Raw genomic sequence first — 20425 nt, forward strand, 5'->3', positions numbered from 1 at the left:
AAACTATACACACAATTTCAGCTCAATATCTCAAAGCCTTCTGTAAAAAAACACTCGAAAAACATATGTGGGACAGACAGACAGACAGACAGATGGACAAACAGAGATGAAACATTAGTCCCCTCCGATTGGACTGGCAGGGGACTAATAATTCACTTACATATAGTTAATGTTGAGGAGGGGAGCTTCTGTGAACTCAACACACTCACTGTTAAACATTTAATGTTTAGTTAGGGCAGCACATACCCTGATTAAATGATTCACTTACACATAGTTAATGTTGAGGAGGGGAGCTTCTGTGAGCTCTTCAACACACTCAATATTAAACATCTGTTTAGTTAGGGCAGCACATACCCTGATTAAATGATTCACTTACATATAGTTAATGTTGAGGAGGGGAGCTTCTGTGAACTCTTCAACACTCTCAATATTAAACATCTGTTTAGTTAGGGCAGCACATACCCTGATTAAATGATTCACTTACACATAGTTAATGTTGAGGAGGGGAGCTTCTGTGAACTCTTCAACACACTCAATATTAAACATCTGTTTAGTTAGGGCAGCACATACCCTGATTAAATGATTCACTTACATATAGTTAATGTTGAGGAGGGGAGCTTCTGTGAACTCTTCAACACACTCAATATTAAACATCTGTTTAGTTAGGGCAGCAAATACCCTGATTAAATGATTCACTTACACAGTTAATGTTAAGGAGGGGAGCTTCTGTGAACTCTTCAACACTCTCAATATTAAACATCTGTTTAGTTAGGGCAGCACATACCCTGATTAAATGATTCACTTACACATAGTTAATGTTGAGGAGGGGAGCTTCTGTGAACTCTTCAACACTCTCAATATTAAACATCTGTTTAGTTAGGGCAGCACATACCCTGATTAAATGATTCACTTACACATAGTTAATGTTAAGGAGGGGAGCTTCTGTGAACTCTTCAACACACTCAATATTAAACATCTGTTTAGTTAGGGCAGCACATACCCTGATTAAATGATTCACTTACACATAGTTAATGTTGAGGAGGGGAGCTTCTGTGAACTCTTCAACACACTCAATATTAAACGTCTGTTGTACCTGGGCTCCACCTTCAACCAACTGGTCCACCGGCTTCGGCTGCACACTAAGAGCTGTTCTATGGTTAAGGTCCTTAACGTTTGTCAATGTAAATACAACCAGAACAAGGCTTAAAATTCATTTTGTGGAGTGGGATAGATAGAATAGATGTTTAACGACACCCCAGCACTTTTGTCAACTTGGAAGCAAAGATCTGCTTTTCAAAATCTTAATTCTGAAGCAAATGTAATAAATTATTATTTCAACGAAAAACGATGGGTTTATCGATTTAGAATGGGGATAGCTATCTTGTATTTGATCATCTGCAGATGTTGTTGCTGGTTTTACAGTCACAAATATCCATTTTACAGTCTCCACTTAGCATCACCGGGAAAACTCAATTTGCGACAGTGAAACCAGCATTAATGTCTGCAAATGGTCAAATACAACATTTATCCCCAAATTATTTTCGTTTCCTTGAAATACACCGATACCTTTGCCCTTTGCACAATCAAACTGTCATGTAGAAAACACGGATAGTTTTATCTTCTTTTTCCCATGGACTGAGCCGAACGTTCCGACAGCCCATTAATAGCTAAAATCTTCCTCAGAGTTCATCCTATTCCCAGGAATAGCCAATCCCTTCTTTCTCATTCATTGCTACAGTCCAGGGCCCCCATTCCATGAAACAATCTTAGTGCTACGATCACTTTAAGTGCACAAGGTAGTTATACACTAAAGGTGATCTTAGTGCTAAGATCGCTTCGTGGAACATGGCCCTGATGTTTTATTTGTTGCTCTAACAAATCTAAGCCAACTTATGTTTGGTGTTGGATTTGGACACATTTTTAGTTGGGGATTTTCATTCATCCACGTTTTATCTTATTCTTGTACCTTTTTTTTTTTAAAAAGCCATAGGTCAGAGGTCAAAGTTAAAATCTGTTTTGTTTAACGACACCACTATAGCACATTGATTATTAATCATTGGCTATTGGATGTCAAACATATGGTGATTTTGACAGTCAGAGAGGAAACCCGCTACATTTTCCCATTAGAAGCAAGGGATCTTTTACATGCATCATCCCAGAGACAGGATAGTACATACCATGGTCTTTGATATACCAGTTGTGGTGCACTGGCTGGAATGAGAAATAGCCCAATGGGCCCACCAACGGGAGCCAATCGTAGACCGACTGTGCATCAGTCGTGCGCTTTACCACTGGGCTATGTCCCACCCCTTAGGTCAGAGGTCAAATTATGTATCAAAAAACCCATCATATGTACATACAAAAGGGACAAACAAGGCTAATGTTATAAACCCTGGCATAATCACATGTACAATGACTGAAGAACACTGCTGAAAAGGATACCAGAAGTAAGTTTGCCCGGAGTGCTCAGAGTGCTGACGAAACTTGTGAACTGGAATGAAGTTTTATTCCCATAAAAAATGCCGACCCGTGCAAGATTCTGTCGATATTCCGACTTCACTCCAATCTGGAGGAGGTCATTTTCAAATAATACTCCATTATTTTTGGTGATAAATCTGAATAAAAACAAAAAACAAAGTCAATCGATCAACATTCCCAACAACTAAATATCAATCATTAGAGACAAACATTACTGCGGTGGATATTTTGTCTACACACGAAACTGGAAAAGATCATTTTCAAATTATACTTTGAAATTTAGAAGTAACACATAGCAATCAATCATTAAATAAGATTTTGTTCATTAAACAAAAATATATATAGTCTTGAATATACAGGATATCTATAACATTACAGTAAGTGCAAAGTTTAATTATTGTTTTTAACAGTTAATTTCATTTAATCTTAAAGATGTAATTCATCTCCCTATATTATAAAAAAAATTCTTAATGCAATACAAACACAACTACATTTTAATGAACTTGTGTTTTCAATATCGACTGTCTTGATATACTGACATGTTTTTAATACACTATTACAGAGAACAGTGAAGAAAGTCTGTGCGGTTTTTTTTATGATTACTGGCTGGTTAATACATTTTTATGTGACCAAGGTTAATGACTCCATTAAGACACCATGCCATTATTTTGTGTAGCAACTTAATAATGTCTGCTTTAGGAAATGAGTCTTCATTAAAAAAAATTATATAAAATATTAAAATGCCTTTTCAAATCTTTCTTTGACAATTACAAGTAGGCTGACCTATGTAGGATATAATCCACTGCTTTGAATTTAATTGTTATTTATATTACTTAAAACAAATGCATATGTAGAATGCTGCCATTTATATAACATTGAAATGAGGTCGTTCTCATGCTAAAAAGGGTGGATTAATGCAAAATTTTGGTGGTCAAACCCATTTTGATTTTGTTTTTGGAAGGTAGTTACCATATGACTATACTTCCTAAAAATAGCAGTCACATAGCAGGCTTGAACTTAAGAATTTGTCTTTTGTGCCATTGATGATGCTCCCAACCTACAGCAATTTGTATGTGAACAACGGCAATTGCCACTGGTGCTGTCATTAACTTCGAGCCCTGCATAGTCCTCTACAGAATGCCCCATTTTCACAAAAAAATATATTCAGACATAAAAATTGTAACGAACGTAAAAAGTCAATGGTGGTGAGTAACCTTTTAACCGATCAAGCAAACATACTTTTTAAAGTTTTCATTATTGGCAGCCGACAGACCGTCGATATCGAGACCATTTGTTGTGGTAGCCGTGGGCACACTTGAAGCTAGCGTGTCGAAAACGTCCACCAGAAACCCAGATGATGCTGGAACGGTGTTGGCAGACGGTGGAGCTGGCGAGGTGTCCATTCCCAACAGATCCACAGACCCGGTACTGCTGGGTGTCGACACGGAAACCTGGCGGCAAAACAAACATTGTCGGTTTTAGTATTCAAATAGTCTTCTTAAAGTGACAAACCCTAGTTTTTAAACATTAATGCAGATTTTTCAGGGGCGGGACGTAGCCCAGTGGTACAGCGTTCGCTTGATGCACGGTTGGTGTGGGATCGATCCCCTTCGGTGGACCCATTGGGCTACTTCTCGTTCCAGCCAGTGCACCACGACTGGTATATCAAAGACCGTGGTATGTACTACCCGGTCTGTGGGATGGTGCATATAAAAGATCCCTTACTCCTTAATCGGAAACAGCGGGTTTCCTCTCTCAATATCTGTGTGGTCCTTAACCATATGTCCGACGCCAAATAACCGTAAATAAAATGTGTTGAGCGCATTGTTAAATAAAACATGTCTTTTTTTCTTTGCATATTTTTCACCATCAGAACCATTTTTGATAACTGAAATCATACTTTACTTATATTTCATTCTTTAAATTATCCACATCCAAAGTGTTTCTGGTCATCCTGGTGTTTGTAATATCACAAAATGTATTAAAACCATTGGATCACATTGATTTAGTAATCATCGGCTATTGGATGTCACAACATTTGGTAATTTTGACCTATGTCTTGAGAGAGGAAACCCGCTACATTTTTCCATTAGTAGCAAAGGATCTTTGATATGCACCATCCCACAGACAGGACAGCACACACCACGGCCTTTGATATACCAGCCATGGTGCACTGCCTGGAACGAGAAATAGCCCAATGGGCCCACCAATGGGGATTGATCACAGACCGATCGCACATTAAGCGAGCGATTTACTACTGGGCTACATCCTGCCCGCTGTCCTATCAGAGACTGTCAATCACGACATACAGTCACCTGTACAGCCGCTGGCTGCTGCGGTTGTTGTTCTGTAGTGCTGTTGCCCATCTGCGGAGCCGGCAGACGATGCTCCTTCTGCTGATCAGATTGCTCCGGGATGCTCGCCGGCTTCTTCTTCTTCAGCTTCGCCAAAATGGACGACTCACGTTCAGGGAATGGAGGCATTTCTTCTAATACTGTTGCCTGTACAAACAAAACAGAACCAATTTTTAAAACATTTTTTATTGTTATGTTTTTTTAAACAAAGAGAACAAAAGAACAAAAAAGTGTAATGTTTACAATGTGGTCATAGTATGGACAAAACGGTCAACAAGGTATTGCGTACATAATACCATCATTCAAATCACATGTAATTAAAACCATTTATAGTCTGTCCCATTTTTCTATAAAAATGTTTTTGGTATTTAATTTCAGTTGTGTAAAAGTGTTTTGGAAATAACAAAAAATACTGTTTTTGTGTCCAATTTAGAAAACAACTGGCTCAAAAATAAATAACTTATAGCAAATTCCATAGCATGAAAAAAGGTGTTTCCCGAGGGACGGACTATAGACCATAGTCCTTCCCACAGGGAACACCATTATTCAGACTATAGAATTTACTACAAATTATTTATTTCTGAGTCGACTGTTTTTTAAATTGCACACAAAAATAGTATTTGCTTATTTCCAAAACACTTTTACTTTTCTTCTTACGTCAAACCAAACTAAAATTATTTACAAAAAAAACCTCAGTTTTGTAGGAGAATAGGACTGACTATAAACCGACACTTGAAATTTGACTGTTATATATTTAGCCTGACTAATCTTTTATATGAAATTTGTGCATTTTTAAATTTAGTTAATGAGTTAAAATTTCCAATCATGATCGTAGTATGTTAACAATAATAATAAAGTTTTGAACACGACTGAAAGAAGACTTACAAGAACATCTTGAGAGGCGACAGAGCTCAGATGTAGATACTCTACGGCTCTCTGCTGCAATTCAACATCTGGATTTCTTAGATTGTTATCACTGCGAAGCATCTGCCGATGAGTAAAGAAAACAAATATAATCACAAAATATTAGATGCTTTCATCAAGGATTTTATGTTAAAGTGTTGTTAATAAAGGTAAAACAATAGCTTATTTACACACAATACATTAATTCGTAAATATGTTTACAGATTAATTGTAATATTGGATACAAAGAAAGAAAGAAATGTTTTATTTAACGACGCACTCAACACATTTTATTTACGGTTATATGGCGTCAGACATATGGTTACGGACCACACAGATTTTGAGAGGAAACCCGCTGTCGCTACTACATGGGCTACTCTTTCCGATTAGCAGCAAGGGATCTTTTATTTGCGCTTCCCACAGGCAGGATAGCACAAACCATGGCCTTTGTTGAACCAGTTATGGATCACTGGTCGGTGCAAGTGGTTTACACCTACCCATTGAGCCTTGCGGAACACTCACTCAGGGTTTGGAGTTGGTATCTGGATTAAAAATCCCATGCCTCGACTGGGATCCAAACCCAGTACCTACCAGCCTGTGGACCGATGGCCTAACCACAATGCCACCGAGGCCGGTATATTGGATACAAAGGATATGAAATATTATGCAACCAATTCAAATAACCATAAGACAAAGGAAAGGAATGTTTGCTCAATGAAGTATCAGCACATACTGAACTAGTCTTAAGACATATGACACATCAGAAGAAACCTACTGTGATAGTTGTGGAATGAAAAAAAACAAAAAAACATTTGGATCCATCCACTAAAGGGATTGATCCTGCAACCCAATGCATGTTAAGAAGAGCTGTACCACCAACTCAAATCCCATTCCACAATACTGTTAAAAATGTCAACTTTCCCCTAAAATCATGAGAACATGACCGGATCGATATCTTAGTCATTTTAATTAGTTATCTCCCTTTCAACCAACAATTCCTTTCTTGCTTTGGTTAAACCGGCCTCGGTGGTGCAGTGGTTAAGCCATCGGACTACAGGCTAGTAGGTACATGGTTCAGTCCGGTACCGGCTCCAACCCAGAGCGAGTTCTTAAGTGCTCAATGGGTAAGTGTAAGGCCACTACACCCTCTTCTCTCTCACGAACCACTATCAATTAACAACTAACCCACTGTTCTGGACAGACAGCCCAGATAGCCGAGGTGTGTGCCCAGGACAGCATGCTTGAACCTTAACTGGATATAAGCACATAAATAAGTTGAAATGAAATGCTTTGGCTGTCGTTATTACTAATGGAGAGTATGAATTCCTTACTTCTTGTATCTGTGGTTTAATCTCAGGGAAGAGGTTGACAAACTTGATGTAGGTTGAGAGTAGCAGACCTCGTGTAGATGGCCCACACAAGTGATACTTCGAGTGAAGTAACCGAAACTGTACAATGGGACTGCAACACACAAAGTGTAGAAACAATTAATTCATTAAAAAAATGGTTTTACAGGATTTTTGTTCACTGGTAATACTGCAAGATTTAGTTACTTTTCCATCAGGATTCCAATGCACTGTAAATATCTTACCAATGAATGTATGTACATTGTTTTCAATTCTGTGTTTTCTTAAGGAATACATTACATTAATTATGAACTGAACCTATTGTCCTAAGGTACCTGCACAAATAGTTTGATGAAAACAGCTTCTTTATAAAAAAATTAAAAAAAACAACAAAAAAACCCAACACATTTACTATCAAAGCTTTGAACATTTTTTGTCTATAGGCTTAGAATACATGAATTTTCTCTGAAAAATAAATGTAAAACACGTCGGAAATCAACAGTTTGGACACCTCTAAGAGAAGCTCTATTTAACTGTATGACAAGGTATTGAGTCGAATAAGATGATACTACACACCTAGACCTGGGGTCTCCAGCAATGAGGTTACCAAATTCACCTAAAATGTAGCCTCCAACTTTCACCATGTTTTCATGGCAAGCTGGAGCCTGCAATGCCTGAAATAGACACAAAAAAACTGTTACAATATTGCACCAGCAAATAAAGCATAAGAATAAAGAAAGAAAGAAATGTTTTATTTAACGACGCACTCAACACATTTTATTTACGGTTATATGGTTAAGGACCACACAGATTTTTTTTAGAGGAAACCCGCTGTCGCCACATAGGCTACTCTTTTAAGACAGGCAGCAAGGGATCTTTTATTTGCGCTTTCCACAGGCAGGATAGCACAAACCATGGCCTTTGTTGAACCAGTTATGGATCACTGGTCGGTGCAAGTGGTTTACACCTACCCACTGAGCCTTGCGAAGCACTCACTCAGGGTTTGGAGTCGATATCTGGATTAAAAATCCCATGCCTCGACTGGGATCCGAACCCAGTAGCTACCAGCCTGTAGACCGATGGCCTGCCATGACGCCACCGAGGCTGGTCCCATAAGAATAATGACAAAACTAAAATATGGCATTGCAGTATATAAGATAGTCAGGTAATATTATTTTAAGCTGTATATATTAATAACACTTTTTTAAGAAATCACTCTGTCCACAAAGAGAGAAGTTTGTTTTGTTTAACGACACCACTAGAGCACATTGATTTATTAATCATCTGGCTATTGGATGTCAAAAATAATATGGTCATTATGACATAGTCAAAGAGGAAACCCGCTAAATTTTTGCATTAGTAGCAAGAGATCTTTTATATGCACCATCCCACAGACAGGATAGTACATACCACATCCTTTGATATATCAGTCATGGTGCACTGGCTGGAACGAGAAATAGCCCAGTGGGCCCAACGACGATGATCGACCCTAGACCGACCGAGCATCAGGCATGTGCTTTATAACTGGACTACATCCCGCCCCCTGTCCACAAAGAGTCTTATCATAAAGCTGGATGTGAAATGTTAGGCAGCTAGTGTGCTTTGGGATGTCACAGAAAGATTGATGATATTACATTACCTCAAAAACCGTTTTGGCAGCATACCCTTGGACATCATCTCTGTTTATTACTATCTGGATGACACGATACCACACCTTAAATAGCAAAATTCATCATTTATATAATAATCATTCTTAATAAAAACAATTTAAAGGAAAGGAAGATGCTTTCGTGGCAGTACGTCTCATAAGCACCAAAACTACTTGATCAGTCAATGCTCTATATTTCATTTCATTTCAACTTATTTTCGTGCTTAATCCAATTAAGGTTCAAGCACGCTGTCCTGGGCACACACCTCAGCTATTTGGGCTGACTGTCCAGGACAGTAGGTTAGTTGTTGTTAGTGGTTAGTGAGAGAGAAGAGGGTGTAGTGGCCTTACACCTACCCAATGAGTCATTAAAACTTGCTCTGGGTGGGAGCCGGTACCGGGCTGCGAACCTTGTACCTACCAGCCTTATTTCAGATGGCTTAACCATGACGCCACCAAGGCCGGTAATGCTCTATAAGAGAGCCTTTAGACTAAATCAACTTTAAAATTCTTGAACACACAAACAACAAATATTTGATGAAGAAATGAAAATACATGTTTCAGTCCGTTAACTATTACAATGTTATTATGATGATGTAATATTTTAGTAGTTCTCATGAAAAAAATAAATAGCAATCCATTATTACTCATCCTTGTTGCCGCAATTGCTATGGCCGATTTTTATCTCTGTTCTAAGTTTTTTTCAGAGCCAGTGTTACATGTATTCTTACCTCCTCACTGACATAGTCTCCAGCTATTCGGATAAGGTTCAGTATGACGTCCACATACCATGTGTAGTCTATGGCATACTTCTCGGCCAAGATGGCAACCTTCAAAACCTGAAATAAAATGTACAAAATAAACAGCATGTTATTCAAGGAAATGTTTTATTTAATGACGCACTCAACACATTTTATTTACAGTTATATGGCATCGGACATATGGTTAAGGACCATACAGATATTGAGAGAGGAAACCCACTGTCGCCACTTCATGGGCTACTCTTTTTCGATTAGCAGCAAGTGATCTTTTATATGCACCATCTCACAGACAGGATAACACGTACCACGGCCTTTGATACACCAGTCGTGGTGCACTGGCTGGAGCGAGAAATAGCCCAATGGGCCCACCGACCGGGATCGATTCCAGACTGACCGCGCATCGAGCAGGTGCTTTACTACTGGGCTACTTCCCGCCCCTACATGTTATTCAAAGGCAATCAGCAGATTTATTATTCTGATGAAATAGGTGCATGTCATTAATATATTTCAAAATATTCAATTATGGTCCGAGTACATCTATCTTCTTTTGCAGCCTCCTCATTCTGTTACCAAAAATCTTTCCGCAAAAGAGTTTTTCATTCAGTTACACAATGTACAAATATTTCATCAATGGAATGAAATGTCAAGGGAAATAACTCCAATGAGAATGATTATTACTGTTGAAACTATGTATATTTAAACAAAATGCAACAAATATGAAAAAAAGCACAACATCAATAGGTAAATGGGAAGATTATTTATTTATTTAGACTGATAGAGAATGTGACAAGAAAACTGCCACCTAGTTCAAACAGTGGACTGTTCTCAATATACTGTTATGTTTTCATTTAAAATGTCCAAGTGTGCTACGTAAATATGGAATATTGGTTTGAATTTAATTACTGAATTCAATTTTTAATGTTTACCATTTCCTCTCTGATAGAGTAGTCTGCTGTTTCAAGGTATTCTAACATTTCTCCAACTATTTCCTCAGCGTTTGTTCTGTCACACATCGCATACAACAAGTCCACAGCCCGCTGCCTCACGCTGACATCTCGCTCAGTCTACAAGGAAGGAAATGTTTTATTTAACGACGCACTCAACAAATTTTATTTACGGTTAAATATGCATCAAACATATAAAGAGGAAGTAAGGAAATGGTTTATTTAACGACGCACTCAACACATTTTATTTATGGGTATATGGCATTGGACATATGGTTAAGGACCACACAGATATTGAGGAAGGAAACCCGCTGTTGCCACTTCATGGGCTACTCTTTTTCGATTAGCAGTAAGGGATCTTTTATATGCACCATTCCATAGACAGGATAGCACATACCACAGCCTTTGTTACACCGATTGTGGAGTACTGGCTGGAACGAAAAATAGCCCAATGGGGTCAACAACAGGGATCGATCCTAAACCGACCGCACATCAAACGAACCACTTTACTAGTGGGCTACGTCCCATCCCTTCACTTCGTTTACAATACATCATACAAATATACAAATATATTCACATATCTATGTTATTATCCACTGTAAACTGATGGCGAGTGTGTTCTGTACTGTCATTGGTTAATTACATTCTTTTTCCGGGATCAAATAACACCTGGAAAGCTAATGACGTCATTAGAAAGTGACATTATTAGCAATTGGAACAGGCCAAGTGGACGGTTCAAGGGTCTACAGGTATTTTTTTCAAGAAATACCAAATATACAGTTAGTTCTGTAGAAAAATTATTCAGTTTACAATGGACATAACCGAATGGAGTTTTTAGATTTGCCGGTGTTATTATCTATTTGATGCCCGCAAATATTTCAGTTTTAACCTCAGGTTAACACCTTTAGTCCAAAATGACATTTGCAGGATCAAATAGACAATAACACCTACAAATCTCCTTAGTGTACATTTTTCTTCTAAATAGAAAGTACTGTAAATCTTCACGTTGTAACATAAGATACCATTTTGATTTTATCTGTCTTGATGCTGGGCATATTTGGATACCAAAAGAAATCACAGAAAAATATAACCATTTCATAAACATTATCGTTAATATGTTGTTTCTTAGACTGCATGTCCACTGCATACACAGATCTATACGTATGTTTTACAAAATATCCTAACTCATTAAAACATGTTTTAATTCCTTATGTCCGTAAAATGTCGGTATTTGTACATATCTGTGCGCCTACAGTGGAATCATGACCTACATCCATATATAATACAAATATATACAAGCAAAATTATCTTTTTTCCATGTTATATTTCACATCTACTAGTCATTTTAAAATAAATAAAAACTATAACAAAGATTAAAAAATTTTGCATTTAATTTTTTTGCATATAGTTGGTAGATTTCGGCAAACTTTTGATGAAATCAAAAAATATATATTCTATTTTAATCTCACCTTCAAAGCTGTTATAACTGTATCTTGGTGTTTTTTCACAGCCTCATGAGAGAATTCTGATGTTGCTAATAAACACATGCTTTCTAGAGCTAAATATCTGGAAGAAAACAAGAAAACCCCCAGTAAGTATCCACTCTAAAAAAGGGTTATTGGACAGACAGCATCAATTAACCACAGCTCCACATAGTGTTTTGAGGGTCTGACCTCAAAATATTTTATTGTGTTTCATTTATTGATTCATAGTACGCGACACACCACCATCCCAAGTTGTTCTTACATGGGAGGTTTGATGGTCCTGTATGCATCTGTATGTAAGATATGGTCTGGACAAGGATTTACTGTTATGTGCACAAGACTGAAAAGTTGGTCACAGTGACCTAGTAATAGTATGCGACATACCACCATCCCAGGTTGTTCTTACATGTGAGGTTTGATGGTCCTGTATGCAAGATATGATCTGGACAAGGATTTACTGTTATGTGCAATAGAATCATGAAAAGTAGGTCACAGTGACTAGTAATAGTACGCAACATACCGCCATCCCAAGTTGTTCCTACATGAGAGGTTTGATGGTCCTGTATGCATGATATGGTCCGGACAAGAAAACGTTAACAGACGGATGTACGTACGGATGAATGGACAACGCCATACCATAATACGACCCATCATAGATGGGCATATAAAAAAAGAAAAGAAGATAATTTCTGGATTCACATTAGTAAAGAACATAGCATCATTTTGTACCTAAGATTAGTTTCTTTATGCTGCAGGAATTGGCCTAGTTGGTTGCAGGCCCTGACTAGAAGGTTAGGATCACTATCCATGTGGATTATGAGGTTGATGGCTTCGAAGAGAACAGCGTTCTTCGCGTTAGAATGCTGCACTTTCTTCGACTTGGGTGGCTCCTGGGCCTTGTTCAGAATGGTTTCTAGACACTCGGATAGTCTTGTGCGAACACTTGGGTCCTCTGTAAACAATAGAATAGAACTCTTTTTAAAAAAACACCTACATAACCGCACAAACCCAGGTCTTTACCTAAGATTTTGACTTGATCAGGCAGTAAATAGCACAGAATCTTAAAAATGTGTAACTTAAATGAAAAGCATATGGTTTTAATGGTCTGAACACTATTTCAAAACACAACAAAAATGTGTTTATAGATAATTGTGGTATCACTACAATAATTTTGGATCAAGTATCAAGTATAAAACTAACAAAAATTTTTTTTACCAGTTTGATAATTAAAAAAATATATATGAATTTTCAGTAGCAATTTAAGTATGCATGTCTGGTAATACAGAGCATTGTAAACATACTTGTTTTGTGATAAATACCAACCTGGAGGGGGATAATTCTGTAACAACCTCAGCAGCTTGACAGACAACCATGGAGCGGGAACAAAATAGTATGTATAGTCCTGAAGATCTGTGTACGAGGATGTCACAATCTGAAAAATTAAATAAAACATAATTCGCCATACATTATTATTGTTTTATTTATTTTCTTGATTTTTTCCAACTGAAACTGTATTTCAAGTACACTTCTATGTCTTAACCATTCAGAATCGACCTACATGTTTCTTTCTGTGATATGCTATACTTCAATCAATTGGAGAAGAAAATGATTCTCAGATTCATTCTATAATGTACATGGGTTACGCAGATAGAACAACCAATACTACAAGCCTCAAATGCAAATAAAAAGTAAAATAAGGCCTGCTGTTGGTTGTTGTTTTTTTTGGTTGTTTTTTTTTTAAATAAAAGATAAAAAGAAACACGACTTGCCTAGAAAATATATAGCTTGCTGGATATAAGACAGCACAGGATGATGGAAGAGTTTGGGATGATGTATGAAGATTTAGCACCTCTGATATGTACATGTACTTCAGAGCATTATTGAATTACAATATCGCAGAATCATGAGCTAAATAGTAGAGGAGATAATTACACTTACATCTGTTTTTTGTTGGGGTGGTAGGGCAGATTAGCAGATGAATTAGTACTTAACCTGCTATTTCTAAAACATACACTGCTTTTCACAGGCTTCCATTTCAAGCCCTGTACATGTCACGAAGCAAAGACTGGAGGTACAAGCAGTGACATTAATAAGACTACTCTTACTCTGTTCAGTGTGGACACTGCCAGCGACACACAACCCCGGTATTCCTACATCCCACCCCAGTTATATTAATCAGACAAGTCTTACCCTGTTCAATCTGGACACTGCCAGCGACACACAACCCCAGTATTCCTACATCCCGCCCCAGTTATATTAATAAGACAAGTCTTACCCTGCTCAGTCTGGACACTGCCAGCGACACACAACCCCGGTATTCCTACATCCCACCCCAGTTATATTAATAAGACAAGTCTTACCCTGCTCAGTCTGGACACTGCCAGCGACACACAACCCCGGTATTCCTACATCCCACCCCAGTTATATTAATAAGACAAGTCTTACCCTGCTCAGTCTGGACACTGCCAGCGACACACAACCCCGGTATTCCTACATCCCGCCCCAGTTATATTAATCAGACAAGTCTTACCCTGTTCAGTCTGGACACTGCCAGCGACACACAACCCCTGTATTCCTACATCCCACCCCAGTTATATTAATCAGACAAGTCTTACCCTGTTCAGTCTGGACACTGCCAGCGACACACAACCCCGGTATTCCTACATCCCACCCCAGTTATATTAATCAGACAAGTCTTACCCTGTTCAGTCTGGACACTGCCAGCGACACACAACCCCGGTATTCCTACATCCCACCCCAGTTATATTAATAAGACAAGTCTTACCCTGTTCAGTCTGGACACTGCCAGCGACACACAACCCCGGTATTCCTACATCCCACCCCAGTTATATTAATAAGACAAGTCTTACCCTGCTCAGTCTGGACACTGCCAGCGACACACACGTTACCCCGGTATTCCTACATCCCACCCCAGTTATATTAATAAGACAAGTCTTACCCTACTCAGTCTGGACACTGCCAGCGTCTACATCCCACCCCAGTTATATTAATAAGACAAGTCTTACCCTGCTCAGTCTGGACACTGCCAGCGACACACAACCCCGGTATTCCTACATCCCACCCCAGTTATATTAATAAGGCAAGTCTTACCCTGTTCAGTCTGGACACTGCCAGCGACACACAACCCCGGTATTCCTACATCCCGCCCCAGTTATATTAATAAGACAAGTCTTACCCTGCTCAGTCTGGACACTGCCAGCGACACACAACCCCGGTATTCCTACATCCCACCCCAGTTATATTAATAAGACAAGTCTTACCCTGCTCAGTCTGGACACTGCCAGCGACACACAACCCCGGTATTCCTACATCCCACCCCAGTTATATTAATAAGACAAGTCTTACCCTACTCAGTCTGGACACTGCCAGCGACACACAACCCCGGTATTCCTACATCCCACCCCAGTTATATTAATAAGACAAGTCTTACCCTGCTCAGTCTGGACACTGCCAGCGACACACAACCCCGGTATTCCTACATCCCACCCCAGTTATATTAATAAGGCAAGTCTTACCCTGTTCAGTCTGGACACTGCCAGCGACACACAACCCCGGTATTCCTACATCCCGCCCCAGTTATATTAATAAGACAAGTCTTACCCTACTCAGTCTGGACACTGCCAGCGACACACAACCCCGGTATTCCTACATCCCACCCCAGTTATATTAATAAGACAAGTCTTACCCTGCTCAGTCTGGACACTGCCAGCGACACACAACCCCGGTATTCCTACATCCCGCCCCAGTTATATTAATAAGACAAGTCTTACCCTGCTCAGTCTGGACACTGCCAGCGACACACAACCCCGGTATTCCTACATCCCACCCCAGTTATATTAATAAGACAAGTCTTACCCTGCTTAGTCTGGACACTGCCAGCGACACACAACCCCGGTATTCCTCCGGATTCTTCTTCACCAGTGCCTCTATCAGACTAGCTGCTGATGTGACAACACCCTGAAAACAAACACATTCAGTCAGTGATACACAGAAATAGTTCTGTCTTTAAAACAAATATATAATGAACTGAGAACATATTGCTCAGCATTGTATCGAGACCCGCAGATCGCTATTTTGACACAGTTCTAAAACTAGTTGGTAATCACTTTCCATGTCTTCTCTTCAAGACTAAGTGGTGGGAGAATAGGATGTAAAAGTATTTTTCTGACTTGATGTTTATTGCAGGGCACAATACGTTACATGAACACAGGGATCGAACTTAAGAATTCGTATCCCACTGCAATTTTGTTTTTAAAAAAGGTGAAACGGCCTTTGCTATATGAAGTCTTTTTCAAATGTAGATAACTGTGTAAACATTTTGCCATCATTGGAGAGCTTTACTGCGACGGCAGTAATTATTATATTAGTGACATCCCTGATGTACAGCAATTTATATCATGACAGAAATTCACCGCCATTAAGTTCGAGCCCTGTGAATCCCCCTGACCTGTTCATGTGTCAGCTACAAAGTGTTGATCACTGAGATGTACCAACCCTTATTAACTTACCATGTGTTGATCATTGAGGAGATACAATAACACTTGTTAACTCACCATGTGTTGATAACTGAGGAGATACAATAACACTTATGAACTTACCATGTGTTGATCATTGAGGAGATACAATAACACTTGTTAACTTACCATGTGTTGATAACTGAGGAGATACAATAACACTTATTAACTTACCATGTGTTGATCATTGAGGAGATACAATAACACTTGTTAACTTACCATGTGTTGATAACTGAGGAGGTGTACTGACCCTTATTAACTTTCCATGTGTTGATCATTGAGGAGATACAATAATACTTGTTAACTTACCATGTGTTGATCATTGAGGAGATACAATAACACTTGTTAACTTACCATGTGTTGATAACTGAGGAGGTGTACTGACCCTTATTAACTTTCCATGTGTTGATCATTGAGGAGATACAATAATACTTGTTAACTTACCATGTGTTGATCATTGAGGAGATACAATAACACTTGTTAACTTACCATGTGTTGATAACTGAGGAGGTGTACTGACCCTTGTTAACTCACCATGTGTTGATCATTGAGGTGTGCTGACCCGTGTTAACTCACCATGTGTTGATCATTGAGGTGTACTGATCCTCGTTAACTCACCATGTGTTGATCATTGAGGTGGTGTACTGACCCCTGTACTGACCCGTGTTAACTCACCATGTGTTGATCATTGAGGTGGTGTACTGACCCGTGTTAACTCACTATGTGTTGATCATTGAGGTGGTGTACTGACGCCTGTACTGACCCTTGTTAACTCACCATGTGTTGGTCATTGAGGAGGTGCACTATCCTGGACGTCCACTCGCCCATGGGGATCAAGTCATGAGATGAGCGGAGCAATTTGAGCAGTGTGAGGGCAGCACTTTGTTTTACAGCATCAATCGTATCTCTGCAAATCAAAAGTAAATACAAGGATTATACACAATTTGGATAACAAAATTCAACTTTTAAAACAATTTTTCACTGTAAAATTCCAGATTAAAAAAAATGAATTTGAAAAAGATTAATTTTTAAATCTATCGGCGGAAATATGCAATGCAAGCACTTTTCAAGTTGATTTTTTGAAATTCAAGCTCTTTTCATGGGGTTTGACAAATTCAAGGACTTTTCGGTTTTTGTCCACTCAAATTCAGTCACTTTTTCAATCTGTATGAAGCCTGAAATCATGAATAAATTTTGAAATGCCTTGCAATAGTCTGTATGATAGCAGCATGAATATTAAAGTCCTGTGTTTAACAATTCACCAAAGTTAAAAGTTTGTTTTGTTCAACGACATCATTTGAGCACAGTGATTAATCATCAGCTATTTGATGTCAAATATTTGGTAATTCTGACACTTAGTTTTCTGAAGAAACATTTTTCCATTTGCATCAAGGGATCTTTTATATGCACTTTCCCAAAGACAGGACAGCATATACCACTAGTGATTTCCCTAGAAATTAGGCAAGGCATGGTAGAACAAACACTTTTGGGGCATTTTTACCATTTTCGTGGCACTTGTTTTCCATTAAAAATACCATTTTTTTTTATTAAAATAAAAATTAATGTAATTTATGTGCTTGCTTAAATAAATGAATGGCAAAAGATATAAAAGGCATATTTTATTAATTAACAATACCTTTTTGGGTGTTATATAAAGGCAATTTTAGAATTAATTACTGAAAAAGGCTTTTTAATTTCAGGGCAGCATGGCGCTGATTGAGGCAAGATGGTGCTAGACTATTGAGGCATGGTGCTGCACCATGCTAAAACAAGCTAGGGAAAATAATTTCAGTTTGTTTGACGTAAAAGTAAAAGTGTTTTGGAAATAATAAAAAATTACTATTTTTGTGTGCAATTTAGAAAACAATCTGCTCAGAAATAAATAACTAGTAGTAAATTTCATAGTATGAAAAAAGATGTTCCCTGTGTGACGGACTTTAGCAATGTTAATCAAATAAACATACACTGTTCTTTGGGAAACTGGGGGAAACTTTCCTTACTACTTTCTGCAATATTAAAATTTTCTTTATTGTTTTTTTTAATGGATCCTCTTTACATTCACCAACAGTACTCAATGAATGTTGCTTACCCAGAGACGAGCAGTCGTGGGATATCGGTGCACAGTGTCTCGGCCATGTCGCGGCTGCCGATGTTGGCCACGCACTGCAGGGCGAGGTTCACGTGGATGGGGTTGCGGCTGCAGAGATCGTTCTTGATGGCCTGGATGACTAGCTTCATGAGGTCACTGCTCGCTCCAACAAGCACAGAAATAAACAGGTAACCCTGCGGGCAGACAAAAAAACTACAGAACAAACTTGATTTAAAATGTTCACAAATTGTTATAGCACTTAATAATGTTCCATATGCTGTAAGGGTATTTGAATTTGTTTTGGTTGTTTTTCATCAAGTTATGTCAGAAATAACAGTTAACTGTCATAAATGGATTGGGGTAGTGATAATAAAGGGATAAATGAATGAAGGTTTTAACAACAAATTCTAACATGACCCTAATATATTACTAGTAATCAGTTATCGGTTACTGTCACACTTAGCATAGGAAATAAAAACTGCTACACCTTTCAACTAGTTGCAAGAGATGCAATGTATGGACTTTCTCATAAGCAGAATAGCACATATCATAACCTTTCAATATACCAGTAACCCAGAGGAAACACTAGGGGGAGGGGAGATTTTATCACCCAATGTATATCAGGTAGATGCTATAGTTACACTACATTTTGGACTATAAAGAATATTACATTCATGAGTAGCTGCTGTATACCATTTATCACATTCCTTTCAGATGTATCTAACAAGCAAAAGTGAGTTCAATACCTTTAGAAACAATGAGCTGTAAGATAAAGAGTACTAAAAAAAAAAATAAGTGTAGTATTCAATTTCTCACTTTCAAAGACTCCACAACTTCTTTATGCCACATTTGCACTTGCAGAGTTAAACTTAAATACATCACACAGAGCAATCAGTTTCATTTGTAGTCATTTCATTAGTCAGTGTGTCTTTGGTGCCCAGGTTGTTGCCAATCAATGTTTATAAAATCAATATCCCCCATGTGTGATATCATACCACATTCATGCACTACACATTAATTAAAATTAAAATGATTCAAACTTACAATCTGCTTTTCTGTGTATTTGTTGGAACTAAGTAGGTTGACTGCCTCCATGTGTCCGAAGTCAATGTCATGACCCAGCAAGAAGATGAACAGCAGCTTGCAAACATATTTCTTCTTCTGGTAGCCATCCAAAGTCTTGTCCCCTAAACAAGGCAACAGCATTAAAAGTGCACGATTACTTATGAAATTATGTTTTAGTCTTTCACTTGTAACTTCAAATCAGGAATTATATTAAAACACAGAATCAAGTATTGAGACTAGATTAACAATTCTTACATAGAGACTTGAAGTAGGAAATACTCAATTACCTCACCTGCAAATCTGTTGCAAGTAAAATACAAAATACACATTGGCAGTTCAGTGTCAAACAAATATCCAATGTGTATTTTTGTGCTGGGTTGTCAGTAAAAATGTGTTGAACAAAAGATCCCATATCCATCATTTATTCACGCAAAACACAAACACAAGTACAGTTTTAGCTATCAACAAAAATAACAGAAATAGCAGCTAACAGCAAAAACAGCAGCTAACAGCAAAAACAACAGAAATAGCAGCTAACAGCAAAAATAACAGAAATAGCAGCTAACAATAAAAATAACAGGGTTTTTTTTAACACCATCATCAGAGCACATTAATTAATTAATCATCAGCAACTTGAACATTGGAGAAAACGTGGAGTGTTTTCTCTTTTAAGAATACATAACCTGACCTAAAAAAAATAGGCATATCCCCCTCTAGGGATATTAGCATGGTCCAAACATTCCAACAGCTATTGGATGTCAAGCATTTGTTAATTCTGACAGCCTTAAGAGGAAATTTGCTACATTTTTTGTCATCAG

At 38.2% G+C, this 20425-nt stretch overlaps 1 protein-coding gene across 3 annotated transcripts in view; it reads right to left on the reverse strand.

Moving 5' to 3' along the window:
• Nucleotides 1-20425, reverse strand: part of LOC121380638 (AP-2 complex subunit alpha-2-like) — a 56021-nt gene that overhangs the window by 9124 nt on the left and 26472 nt on the right. For 2 of the 3 annotated variants that reach the window (XM_041509547.1, XM_041509548.1), the window contains exons 4-20: nt 19587-19729; nt 18543-18736; nt 17231-17360; nt 15795-15896; nt 13242-13350; nt 12648-12870; nt 11904-12000; nt 10417-10554; nt 9461-9568; nt 8721-8795; nt 7658-7755; nt 7067-7196; nt 5718-5819; nt 4788-4979; nt 3718-3929; nt 2443-2615; nt 1023-1146 (exon numbers count right to left, since the gene is read on the reverse strand). In XM_041509547.1, the coding sequence (XP_041365481.1) occupies nt 1023-1146; nt 2443-2615; nt 3718-3929; nt 4788-4979; nt 5718-5819; nt 7067-7196; nt 7658-7755; nt 8721-8795; nt 9461-9568; nt 10417-10554; nt 11904-12000; nt 12648-12870; nt 13242-13350; nt 15795-15896; nt 17231-17360; nt 18543-18736; nt 19587-19729 (2350 nt within the window). The remainder of the gene's footprint in view (nt 1-1022; nt 1147-2442; nt 2616-3717; nt 3930-4787; nt 4980-5717; nt 5820-7066; nt 7197-7657; nt 7756-8720; nt 8796-9460; nt 9569-10416; nt 10555-11903; nt 12001-12647; nt 12871-13241; nt 13351-15794; nt 15897-17230; nt 17361-18542; nt 18737-19586; nt 19730-20425) is intronic. The other variant, XM_041509549.1, reaches the window with a different exon arrangement.

This window comes from Gigantopelta aegis, chromosome 9 (assembly GCF_016097555.1).
Source record: "Gigantopelta aegis isolate Gae_Host chromosome 9, Gae_host_genome, whole genome shotgun sequence".
NCBI classification, from domain to species: Eukaryota; Metazoa; Mollusca; class Gastropoda; order Neomphalida; family Peltospiridae; genus Gigantopelta; species Gigantopelta aegis.